Here is a 13,547-nt window from a genome sequence, read left to right as displayed (position 1 = left end):
GAAGCAAAACCAAATTATCCAAACTCTTTTACGTTATATAGTTTTGACTGGGTTTTTTGGTTGATGTTAAAGAGATCTACTTTTGGATTGACTCATGCTATAGAGTCAAGATACTTTAATTTCTCACATTTTTTAAAACATGTATTATTACATAATGTATGATCACGGTAATCATGAACTATATATTTTATAAAAATACACGATGTGTTGGCTGATGGTTGTTCGATAGTTAGATTCATTATTTAGAGTTCAATTACAGAGAGTCAAATAACATGGTTGAACCATAAATAATGTGTTGACAAATGGTCTTACTTATACTTTTAACCATGCGTGGAATTATGTAATTTAAGTGCGTGCAGCGGAAGCAAAACCACCTCGGATTCAATAAAGTTGTCTTTGTAAAATTGCAAAGAAAATTGTAATATATTTAAAGTACAATTAACAAAATAAATAAATTGAAATCCAGGTAAGAGAGAGATTAGAAATGAACTGCCAGTCTATCTACCAGTTTAGAAATAGTTCTTTAAACAATGCTGCCAAACACACCTCTGGCAGCATCTGTGACTCAACACATCTTGTGACTAGGTTCTCTCACTCACTCTCTCCCACCGTCTTAAAACTCCCCTCTCCCCCCCAACTCTCCTTCCTCCAATTTGTTCCTCATCTTCCACTCCTTTGGTTTTCATCCTCTTGAGAAACTTTCTGCTTTGATAACTCCGTTAAGTACGTTTCAGTTTTAAATTCTGGATCCGTCACTGCTATAAAGGTTTTTTCGCACCTCATTTTTGAGTCTTGGAATCGTCGTTCGACGCACCTCATTTTTCAAATCCTGAATCCGTCGTGGTGACGAAAAATGCAAGACCACATTGGCATTCCTGCTTGCTTCTCCTCAGGTGAGAAGTTAAGTGATGATGCATCAGCTGTGGCTAGGTCAGGCCACAGTGTCTACATGAGAGTGTACAGAACCAAGATAGCCGATCAGAGCCGCTTGATCACGATCACATGGTGCAAAAACCTGCTCCTCCATGGCCTATCGGTGACGATGGAGGGCCCGGATGGAGATCAAACCCAGCAGCACACCCAACACAGCTTCAAAGTTGAGCTCAAGCCATGGTACTTCTGGAGGAAGCAAGGCTCCAAGCGCTTTGTGGTTGATGGGAAGGCAGTGGAGATCTTCTGGGACCTCAAGGCCGCAAAATTCAACGGCGGGACGGAGCCCAAATCAGAGTACTACGTTGCGGTTCTTTGTGACAAGGAAGTTGTTTTGCTTCTTGGTGATCTCAAAAAAGATGCATACAGAAAAACAGGTTTTAGACCTGCCCTCACTGATCCCACTTTGGTTTCTAAAAAAGAGCACATTTTTGGTAAGAAAAAGTTTTCCACAAAAGCTAAGTTTTATGAAAAAGGCAGGCTGCATGAAATTGCAATTGAATGCAAACACAGAGGTGGCGGTGGCGGCGACGGGAGCATTGGGAGTGGAAGTACCCTAAATGGGGTGGAGCCGGAGTTGGAGATTAGGGTTGATGGGCATTTGGTGGTTCATGTGAAGCATCTTCAATGGAAGTTTAGAGGTAATGAGTCCATTCGTATCAACAAGTTGAGAATTGAGGTTTATTGGGATGTCCATGACTGGCTTTTTAGTCCAGGATTAAGGCGTGCATTGTTTATTTTCAAGCCAAGTTTGCCTGCTTCAAGTACATCTCTGTCACCGTTATCGAGAACCTCGTCATCCTCGCCGCCATTTTCTTCATCGGCATCAACTCCATTGTCCTCTCAGACTAGTTCTGCATCAGTAGAAGGGATTAATGCAAGTTCTGCTGGTTCATCCGAGTTTTGCTTATTTCTTTATGCCTGGAAGATTGAATGAGAAAATGTATCTATCTCTTGGTAGACTATACTCATCATCACTTACGAAGACATTATTGTGACGGTGTTTCAAGTTCGCACAATGATAGTTTCTCAAGTTATTCACGCATATAACATGTACATTATGTGATTGATTTGGAATATGATTGGTTTCATCACCAGAGGAATGAGCTAGGGTGGCAAATGAAATGGGACATCAAGGAATGGGGACAGCATGGGACGGTGAGGATGCAGATTGGATTGATTGTTGGAGAATTGGATTGGAAAAAGAGGTGGAGCGCAAGAGGGAGAGGGGTTGGAGGTTAGTTACAGCTGGGATTGAGCAAATGGGCATGATTGGAGAAAGACAGACAAAATACACATATGAATGCCCAATAAGTTTCCAACCTAGAGAGGCATCTTTCGACATATTATATTTTTTTTATACAAAATTTCTCTTTCCTCTTTCTTGATCTAATCTTGATAATTGAGCAACTTTCTTCTACCAACATGGGTACATGTGAATGTCATGTCTTCAAACTTAATATAAAGAAATATTAGATAATACTAGCAAAAGAATCCGTGCGATACCGCGGGTTTTAAAATTTGTTAAACATCAAATATATTAAAACCTAATTATATCCATATCAAAGAAATATCTATTTACATCCTCATATTCCATAAGGTAAAAAGATAAATATATGTAGGATATATCACATATTCAAATCTGTCCACGTCCATACCATCGTCTATTTGCATCCTTATGTGTAATAATGAACAAAAGATAGGTATTTGAAGAATACATTACATAGAAAAAGATGTGGTTTAAGTTGTTCATACAAATACAATCACACAAAAATATATTCATTTTTCATATGACAAGGACAACCAATTTAGAGTTTCAAAACATAAATAAAAATTCCAATTCTCACCAAGAAAAAAGAGCCGAAGGAATACAATGGGTTTTGAGGAGAGACGAAGTCTTTACCAACTAACAAATGAAGTAAATCATGTTGTTCAATATTTGAGCTTCCAATTTGGTACACTTACATCTTTAATCTCTAACAAAACAAAAAAAAAAAGGAAAAACCATTTAGTATACTTCTCATAACATGTTACCCAAATTGCTTCACCGTTCACCTATATCCTCGGTGCTATAAACTTGACTAAAAAACCAGTAAATAAAAGTGGTTAAGCAAAAACCCTCACTTCTCATTACATGAAGAAATTTCTTTACCCTCTAAACCTACTCCCGCTGTGTTACTTTTGTAGTGCATACACGACGAAAACCAAAAAGAAAATGCTGCAAACGAGAAATTGGAAAATCATACCACCATCAAACATTGCACGGAAGGTATATGAAGAAGCAAGCAGGCAAGTTCTGTGAGCATACCATCTACCTGCAATTGGTCAGTAAACAATAAAAAATTTACAGAGGTCCTTAATGTTAACAATACATCCCACATGCTAATTGAATACTGTGTAATTAAGAAAAAGAAGAGGAACTCACGCTATGCTTCTTGGAAACTGGCGAGAGAGAACTGGAACTGGGTTGGAAGAATGTACTGGAAGCAAACGGAACACTCCAGCTTTTTCAGCCTCGTAATGAAATAATTTTAACAATTCGGTCAAGTATAAAACCATCTGCCAGTTATGGTTTTGGTAAATTATGTAGAAGCCAAAAATCTGATAAATAGTCTAACAATAAAGGAAAACCTCACGAAAGATTAAGAATCATTTTACCTCCGTCAGTGAACAATCTTTTTTACTCCTATGCAAGTCGGTTGAGATTCATGAGTGTATCTGCCCTTCTGAGATGCAAAATATAAGTAAACGTCAGAAAAATAGAAGATCACATTTTTTTTTTTTTTGGGTTCCAAATGCAAGAAAAATTAAATCACCTATATAAAAATATTCAAACTTGGTAATGTACCGATTAATTGCAAATTGCAAAACAGTAAAATTCAACACAAAACCAAAATAAAAAGGAGGTATATTAAGTAGGCAAAAGTATTTAAATCATAGGATTTGAGAAATTATACAACAACAACAACAACAACAAAGCTTTTTCCCACTAAGTGGGGTCGGCTATATGAATCCTAGAACGCCATTGCGCTCGGTTTTGTGTCATGTCCTCCGTTAGATCCAAGTACTCTAAGTCTTTTCTTAGAGTCTCTTCCAAAGTTTTCCTAGGTCTTCCTCTACCCCTTCGGCCCTGAACCTCTGTCCCGTAGTCACATCTTCGAACCGGAGCGTCAGTCGGCCTTCTTTGCACATGTCCAAATCACCGGAGCCGATTTTCTCTCATCTTTCCTACAATTTCGGCTACTCCTACTTTACCTCGGATATCCTCATTCCCAATCTTATCCTTTCTCGTGTGCCCACACATCCCACAAAGCATCCTCATCTCCGCTACACCCATTTTGTGTACGTGTTGATGCTTCACCGCCCAACATTATGTGCCATACAACATCGCTGGCCTTATTGCCGTCCTATAAAATTTTCCCTTGAGCTTCAGTGGCCTACGACGGTCACACAACACGCCGGATGCACTCTTACACTTCATCCATCCAGCTCGTATTCTATGGTTGAGATCTCCATCTAATTCTCCGTTCTCTTGCAAGATAGATCCTAGGTAGCGAAAACGGTCGCTTTTTGTGATCTTCGCTAGATTGCTCCGGTCATTAGTGTGGATAAGTACATAAATGGATAGAGATAGGAAAGCAAACACAAGATGTACGTGGTTCACCCAGATTGGCTACGTCCACGGAATAGAAGAGTTCTCATTAATTGTGAAGGGTTTACACAAGTACATAGGTTCAAGCTCTCCTTTAGTGAGTACAAGTGAATGATTTAGTACAAATGACATTAGGAAATATTGTGGGAGAATGATCTCGTAATCACGAAACTTCTAAGTATCGGAGTGTGGTGTCGTCTTGACTTGCCTTATCTGTCTCATAGGTAGATGTGGCATCTTCTCTGGAAGTACTCTTCTTCCATCCAGGGGTGGTATCTTTAACTGGTGGAGATGCACAAGGTAATGTATCAATTTCACTTGAAGCTTACTTGTAGTTTCAAGCTTGGTCAAGCGCGATACAAACCATGTAGTAGGAGTCCCCCAAGTCGCCGAGCTAGGGGGTCTGCTGAAAGAGGTGACAGACAAGGTAAGCAATCAGAGCTCCGACCGATTGTTCACCTTCTCCCCATCTTGCAGCAGCATGAAGGATAAAGAGAAGAAAAATGAGAAGAGATGATATGAGATACTTTTGCTTTTGAAGAAGTAACTTTCCACAGACTTATTCTTGAACTGTGCTGGAGGGTTTTCTGGTTTCCTCCAGAGTATAAGGCCGACTGAAGAATTTGAGGGTCAAAACAAGTCCATCAAATCTAGAGTACGTTCCACCCTGCTGATATGGGATACTTTTGCTTTTGACAGAGTAATGGATGTATCGGCACGTGTGCTGTTACGCTCGTCTCCACATGCTTCCTTGTATCCTTCGCACTTGCCCTATCTGTTCCTCAAGCAGATACGGAATCTTCCTTGGAAACATAAGATGTTGAAGATGAGTACTCGAGAGCAATGCCAGGTAAGTAATCAGGTAAGGGGTTCCAGGCAGTCAGTTCCTGGCTGGAAGCTTGATTCCAAGTGCTGACTGATTGCTCTCTTTCTCCTTGTCTTGCAGGTAAAAACAAGGCCAAAGGAAAAGACAGGGAAAAAGCATGATATGGGATACTCTTACTTTTAACCCTGATGATATGAGATATTCTTGCTCTAGTATAGCTTGTTTGCAGAGGTATTATCGGGGGGAAAGAAAGCTGAATATTTCGAAAGGCTTCGTTGGGAGTGCCCTCTCAGATATGATGAAGGGTTGAGCATTTTTGCAGGTCTGCCTGTCCGTTGGGGATGGAGGTCGACATATATAGGAGTCTCCCTAACAACAAGTAGTAATGCTATTCATTTACCCTGCTTGGTCATAGCACGGTAGTGGGAGCTGCCAGTTTCACATGTTTTAACTCTGTGAGATCACTTTGAAAAAATGGTCTGTGGTATCTGGCTCTCGAGATTTGGAGAACGATGCCTCTTCGATTTTTGAGAAAGCAATCATGCTGGGGGTCTGGCTCTCGAGATTCGGAAAGCAGTGTCTCTTCGATTTTTGAGGAAGTAATCATATTGGGAGTCTGGCTCTCGAGATTCGGAGGGCGGTGCCTCTTCGATTTTGGAGCAAGCAATCCTGTTGGGAGTGTTGTCTCGAATGTGAGTAAAGGTTGGGCATGTTTGCTAGTCTACCTTGCCCCGAAGCACAAAGGTTGACACACAGGAACTTTCCAATTATCTAGCAATGGTACTGTTCCTTTACCCTCTCTTCGCTTTTGAGAAAGTAGTCATGTTGGGAGTCTGGCTCTCGAGATTCGGAGGACGGTGCCTCTTCGATTTTGGAGCAAGCAATTTTGTTTGGAGTGTTTTCTCGAATGTGAGTAAAGGTTGGGCATGTTTGCTAGTCTACCTTGCCACGAAGCACAGAGGTTGACACACAGGAACTTTCCAATTATCCAGCAATGGTACTGTTCCTTTACCCTTGTGGGTAATAATATGGTAGCTAGACCTTCAAAATTTATGTGTCTAAACTTTGTTAGTGCTGTTTCTTTGCTATTCTTTTACCTTTCTTGGTCAGAGCGATGTAGTGGGAGCTGCAAGCTTCACGTGCTCAACTTTGGCAGATAACTTTGGCAAAGTTATCTGTGGTACCCATGAGCTATTGTTGCGTGTGGGAAGTGGGTGATTGAACAGTAAGATTCATGTGCTTTCTACTTCACCAGAAGTCTTCGACAGAATGCCCATAATTTCTGCAAAGCTGAGTGTGCGTGTGACAGGTGCTGACAAGGCTAGAATAGTAGGTGCCTCTTCGATTTCTGAGATCGGCCCTCGTGGTCTCTGAGCAGCCCAGCTTTTGAGAAAGCGAGCGCCTCTTCGATTGCTTTGGAGAACGATGCCTTATCGATTTTTGAGAAAGCAATCATGCTGGGGCTCTGGCTCTCGAAGATTCGGGGAGCAGTGTCTCTTCGATTTTTGAGAAAGTAATCATGTTGGGAGTCTGGCTCTCGAGATTCGGAGGGCGGTGCCTCTTCGATTTTGGAGCAAGCAATCTTGTTGGGAGTGTTTTCTCGAATGTGAGTAAAGGTTGGGCATGTTTGCTAGTCTACCTTGCCACGAAGCACAGAGGTTGACACACAGGGACTTTCCAATTATCCAGCAATGGTACTGTTCCTTTACCCTCTCTTCGATTTTTAAGAAAGTAGTCATGTTGGGAGTCTGGCTCTCGAGATTCGGAGGACGGTGCCTCTTCGATTTTGGAGCAAGCAATCTTATTGGGAGTGTTTTCTCGAATGTGAGTAAAGGTTGGGCATGTTTGCTAGTCTACCTTGCCACGAAGCACAGAGGTTGACACACAGGGACTTTCCAATTATCCAGCAGTGGTACTGTTCCTTTACCCTTGTGGGTAATAATATGGTAGCTAGACCTTCAAAATTTATGGGTCTAAACTTTGTTAGTGTTGTTTCTTTGCTATTCTTTTACCCTTCTTGGTCAGAGCGATGTAGTGGGAGCTGCAAGCTTCACGTGCTCAACTTTGGCAGCAAACTTTGGCAAAGTTATCTGTGGTACCCATGAGCTATTGTTGCGTGTGCGAAGTGGGTGATTGAACAGTAAGATTCATGAGTTTTCTACTTCCCCAGAAGTCTTCGACAGAATGCCCATAATTTCCGCAAAGCTGAGTGTGCGTGTGACAGGTGCTGACAAGGCTGGAAAAGTAGGTGCCTCTTCGATTTCTGAGATCGGCCCTCGTGGTCTCTGAGCAGCCCAGCTTTTGAGAAAGCGAGCGCCTCTTCGATTTCTGAGATCGACCTTCGTGGTCTTAGAGCAGCCCAACTTTTGAGAAAGCAAACGCCTCTTCGATTTCTGAGATCAACCCTCGTGATCTCTAAGCAGCCCAGCTTTTGAGAAAGCAAACGCCTCTTCGATTTCTGAGCAGGCGCCTCTTCGATTTCTGAAGCTCCGTCGAGTGCAGATTTTTATAGGGGCTGGCATTAAGTTCCAAAGCACACTTGAATCTCCACCAGTAGAAGCTTCATTCTTGCACTTCTAAGATCTTGATTTGTCCGACCTCTTCTCTCTTCAACACCTTTGAAAATTTCTGGCCCCTCCGACCGTCGTTTTGACTTGAACCTTGTTGAAGAGGCAGCCCCGCCTTCTCCAGACAACATATGGCGCCCATCCTTCGTCTCCCCTACTGGTCCTCTTACCGTTGGGGATTTTGTGATGAAGAATGATATGACCGCTGCGGTGGTGGCCAGGAACCTTCTCACCCCCAAAGATAACAGACTACTTTCCAAACGGTCTGATGAGTTAGCTGTTAAGGATTCGCTGGCTCTCAGTGTTCAGTGTGCAGGTTCTGTGTCTAATATGGCCCAACGCCTATTTGCTCGAACCCGCCAAGTTGAATCATTGGCGGCTGAAGTGATGAGTCTCAAACAGGAGATTAGAGGGCTCAAGCATGAGAATAAACAGTTGCACCGGCTCGCACATGACTATGCTACAAACATGAAGAGGAAGCTTGACCAGATGAAGGAAACTGATGGTCAGGTTTTACTTGATCATCAGAGATTTGTGGGTTTGTTCCAAAGGCATTTATTGCCTTCGTCTTCTGGGGCTGTACCGCGTAATGAAGCTCCGAATGATCAACCTCTGATGCCTCCTCCTTCTAGGGTTTTGTCCAGTACTGAGGCTCCAAATGATCCCCCTCCGGTGCCTTCTCTTTCTGGGGCTCTACCGACTGCTGAGACTTCTCCTAAGCAACCTTTGTGAAGGCTCCCTCTTGTGTGTTTATTTTGACTCATGTATATGTACATATTTGTAGCTTATTGGGGATATCAATAAATAAGCTTTCCTTCATTTCAACGTATTGTGTTAAATACACCAAAGCCTTCTTCGCTAAGTTCTTTGAATTTTCTTTTGTTGAAGCTTGTATGTTGAAGCTTTCTGAGTGGAGCATGTAGGTTGGGGTAGTGTTCCCTTAATTTCCCGAGTGAGGAAAACTTCTCGGTTGGAGACTTGGAAAATCCAAGTCACTGAGTGGGATCGGCTATATGAATCTTAGAACGCCATTGTGCTCGATCCTGAGTCATGTCCTTCGTTAGATCTAAGTACTCTAAGTCTTTTCTTAGAGTCTCTTCCAAAGTTTTCCTAGGTCTTCCTCTACCCCTTCGGCCTTGAACCTCTGTCCCATAGTCGCATTTTCTAATCGGAGAGTCAGTGGGCCTTCTTTGCACATGTCCAAACCATCGTAACCGATTTTCTCTCATCTTTCCTTCAATTTCGGCTACTCCTACTTTACCCCGGATATCCTCATTCCTAATCTTATCATTTCTCGTGTGCCCACACATCCAACGAAGCATCCTCATCTCCGCTACACCCATTTTGTGTACGTGTTGATGTTTCACCGCCCAACATTCTGTGCCATACAGCATCGCCGGCCTTATTGCCGTCCTATAAAATTTTCCCTTGAGCTTCAGTGGCATACGTCGGTCACACAACACGCCGGATGCACTCTTCCACTTCATCCATCCAGCTTGTATTCTGTGGTTGAGATCTCCATCTAATTCTCCGTTCTTTTGCAAGATAGATCCTAGGTAACGAAAACGGTCGCTCTTTGGTATTTCTTGATCTCCGATCCTCACCCCTAACTCGTTTTGGCCTCCATTTGCACTGAACTTACACTCTATATATTCTGTCTTTGATCGGCTTAGGCGAAGACCTTTAGATTCCAACACTTCTCTCCAAAGGTTAAGCTTTGCATTTACCCCTTCCTGAGTTTCATCTATCAACACTATATCGTCTGCGAAAAGCATACACCAAGGAATATCATCTTGAATATGTCCTGTTAACTCATCCATTACCAACGCAAAAAGGTAAGGACTTAAGGATGAGCCTTGATGTAATCCTACAGTTATGGGAAAGCTTTCGGTTTGTCCTTCATGAGTTCTTACGGCAGTCTTTGCTCCTTCATACATATCCTTTATAGCTTGGATATATGCTACTCGTACTCCTTTCTTCTCTAAAATCCTCCAAAGAATGTCTCTTGGGACCCTATCATACGCTTTTTCCAAATCTATAAAGACCATGTGTAAATCATTTTTCCCATCTCTATATTTTTCCATCAATCTTCGTAAGAGATAGATTGCCTCCATGGTTGAGCGGCCTGGCATGAACCCGAATTGGTTGTCCGAAACCCGTGTCTCTTGCCTCAATCTATGAATCGACCAATCTGTTAGTTTACTCTTATGATCTTTAAAAGCATTCCATAAAACCTAAGGTGTTCATGTTACAACCAAAGTAGGGGTTCAATCATGGATTTGTATTCCTGTTTACAGTTATATTTGCACACATACACCAACCAACACTTTTAAATTCTTCGATCGTCACTTTAGAACTTCTTTTATTTTTCATGATATACATGCTTCTCGGTTACAATGTGAAAAATTAAAAGCTGCTAATGTAAATTGTTAAAATAATTAAGTAATATCGCAGCTCTCAAATCCATTTAATAGGATACATTAAAAAAAAATTGCAAGCTACCTATTATCGTTGATCAGCAACTTTTTACATATATTATTTTGGTGGCTGCAAAGGCCGATCAACAATCTTTTACAAACTTTTTTCATTGCGTAACATTCACAATAGTAATATCACATGACGGTTTTATGATCACAAAAATTTCTGCTAGGCCAGCAAACTGTCACAACCTTTGAAAATAACAATTGACAAAAACCTGTTTAGATTCAAAATAAAACTTCAATGACACTCACATGATAAATCTGCCATTAATCTAGTAGCATTCTTGCCATAAAAAAAATAATAAAAAAAGAAAAGAAAAGAAAAGCATTGAGTTGCTTTCCTTCCAATTTAAGTTTACCTACCAAGGGAGAGGTTAAACCAACTATCATCTGGATCCCGAGTCTTTCATCTAGATCCCGAGCACATGCCAAAGCTCTCAGTCACAAAGCTGAAGGCATATCACTGATTGACTCGAGACCTATAAACACCTTGGGCAACATTTTTGACCACTTAGAATGTTGATTTCTCTAATCTGCCTTCAGATGAGAAATGAAGATTTCGGGGGATGAGCATATCAATAATGTAAGAGACTGGACAGAGGGGTCTGATTTCACGGTGGAAAAAAGCAAAACTCCATATACGGATATAAGCTACTCCCAAAATAAACTTTTGCGGAAACTATACATAAACTTTCTCAAAGATACAATGTCCGGCTTACATGTATTTAATACAATCATTATCTCAGTTAGATGGTAATTGTATTAAATACATATATTTACATGAACATATTTGACCTTCAGAGGGTGATTGTACTGAATACATATAAGTATTATAGTCAAACCCCAAAATTGGAATTGGTACATACTTCAAATTATTATGAGGAATTTTTTTTTGGACAAAGATAAAATTCATTACCAACAAGGAATAAGTACAATAGAGTCTCAAATACAGGTTAAGCACAAAAGATAAAATGGGCGCAAAAACATAGAAGACAAAACCCAAAGCTAGCCTTGGAGCCCAGCCCAAAAAAAACAACACATAAAAACTCTAATAATATAGGCCTCCTGAAATCAAAGAAGTACGGGGGAAGAAAGATCTCATGTACAACAAAGGTGGTGTTGCAAATTCCTGAGCCCAAGCTCTACACAGACTTTCATACATTTGCAACAAATCGCGGTGAAAATAGGCGGCACCTAAATGGAATTGGGGATGGCAGAGAGATGCTAGAGCCAAATGATGGAGATGATGGAGGGGAATGGATCATGGAGGATAGAGGACAAGGAGGATTTGGGATTAGGACTCGAAATGGTAAAATCAAAGGCAGAGAGATGATAGAAAGGATGAAATGGTGAAGGGCAAGAACAAGAAAAATTGCAGGTAACATGAAGAGCGAGGAAAATATGAAAACAAAGACAAATCATGGGATTGTCACCGACCTTAGCCACAACTAAGGCTGGTAGCAACGTGGATCTACGAAAGTGAAGACCGCTCACACAACGGTGAGAAAGACTCTCACAAGATGAGAGAACAATCTTAAGAGGAATTGTGTACTTCAATTTATTAAAAACATTTGTTTCTACATTGAAAAATTGTGGTTATAAAAAGAAACTATTATAACTATCAAAATTAATATGAGAATTGTTATAAACACTTCAAAAATCTCATTTGGCACTCCAAACTTTCTATAATTAGAAAGAAAAATACACTTATGAAGAGTGTATAATGAGATTTTTAGAGTGCTTATAACAGTTCCCATTAATATTTACCTTTTGATAAAGCATTTTGTTGGTCAACTTTTGCTTACATGACATTGTTATCTTATTTCAACCACAACATTAGCTTTTACATTGACTTCTTAGAATATATGCGTGAATGATAGTCGTGAAAACTTGGTCTTGCGATAATGATATATTAAATGGCTGACCTAATTCTTTAAGAGGGCGTTTGTTTGCCTTCGTTAAAGTTCACTAGACTGGACAAAATTAAGGGTTAGTCCAGTCCCATGTTAGTTCCCAGCAAGGATTAGCTTTAGTGATACTAGCTCTCACTCGCCTCGACTAAAGGCAGGACTATCCGGTCTTAGCGAGTACCCCCGACAACCATGAGACTAGCTAAGACCTATTGGAAATGTGCTCTAAAGCCAATTATATGATGATACTTTACGGACATTTCACATGTTAAACTAATCTAGTTTAATTTAAAGGGTAAAGATTATTGCTTAAAGCCGTCTCATATATATGTCATATGCTTAAACGATAAGTCCAGGGAATATGTAATTAGGAGAATGTGATCTAAATAAGTTAGATTCATGAGACCATTCTCTTTCGTATGCATATCCTAAATATTCTTGATCATAGGATTGCCAATTGGGCATTGATAGTCTGTTAAGATCAGTACATGCAATGTCTTCTTTTAGAAAGAGTGACTAGTCTAGAGTCATTGTTGTGACTAACACCAAGACAAGCATGTAGGTGCTCAATAGAGAATGGGTCCACTGAACGCGATCAACAAGGAGTTCTCATACTCATGTCACATGAGAACTCATGGTTGGGATAATGCAAAGTAATCCTTTGACCTGAGGCATCATAGTTGTCTTGTGGTTAGGTCCTTGATCTTTGACTATGTCAAAGTCACTCCGTTAAATGGTGTCCACAATATAGTTGGGGTTAAGCCACTTAGTCATGCAGGCAAGTAAATGCACAACAATGGATCTTTAACCTTCAAACCGTTTTAGGGAGAATACTTCATGATATGATTAAGAATCTCTAGCCAGAGTATGAATGAGATTTAGGAAGTCATTCCAAATCACATTCAAGGTAATCATATAAGTAAAAGAATCACATTGGATAATATACATGAATAAACTATCAAACCAAACAATGTGGTCAAGAGTATTGTATTAGAGAAAAACCGTATTGCATTGTAATCCTAAATTGAATAGGTTCTCCACCTCTTCTGATTAGCTTGGGTAGCCATGATATACTGCTAGGTGTCACTCCTGGTTTGTGGAAGCCCTAAAGGTGTATAATCACTAAAGGGAGAATTGAAAGTATGTTCCAATTCACGATCGATTTGAAGAGTTCTAATCGCC

At 40.6% G+C, this 13,547-nt stretch overlaps 1 protein-coding gene across 1 annotated transcript; it reads left to right on the top strand.

Moving 5' to 3' along the window:
• The first annotated feature begins 558 nt into the window (after positions 1-558).
• On the top strand, positions 559-2,354 carry LOC103443554 (uncharacterized). The gene is made up of 2 exons (XM_070824116.1): positions 559-1,930; positions 2,029-2,354. Exon 1 carries the CDS (start codon positions 854-856, stop codon positions 1,865-1,867), a length of 1,014 nt encoding a protein of 337 aa, XP_070680217.1. The 5' UTR covers positions 559-853; the 3' UTR covers positions 1,868-1,930; positions 2,029-2,354.
• Positions 2,355-13,547: the final 11,193 nt, after the last annotated feature.

The sequence above is a fragment of the Malus domestica genome, chromosome 06 (assembly GCF_042453785.1).
Source record: "Malus domestica chromosome 06, GDT2T_hap1".
Lineage (NCBI taxonomy): Eukaryota > Viridiplantae > Streptophyta > Magnoliopsida > Rosales > Rosaceae > Malus > Malus domestica.
Note: the sequence above shows the minus strand (reverse complement) of the source record. Positions and strands in the feature narration are given on the sequence as shown.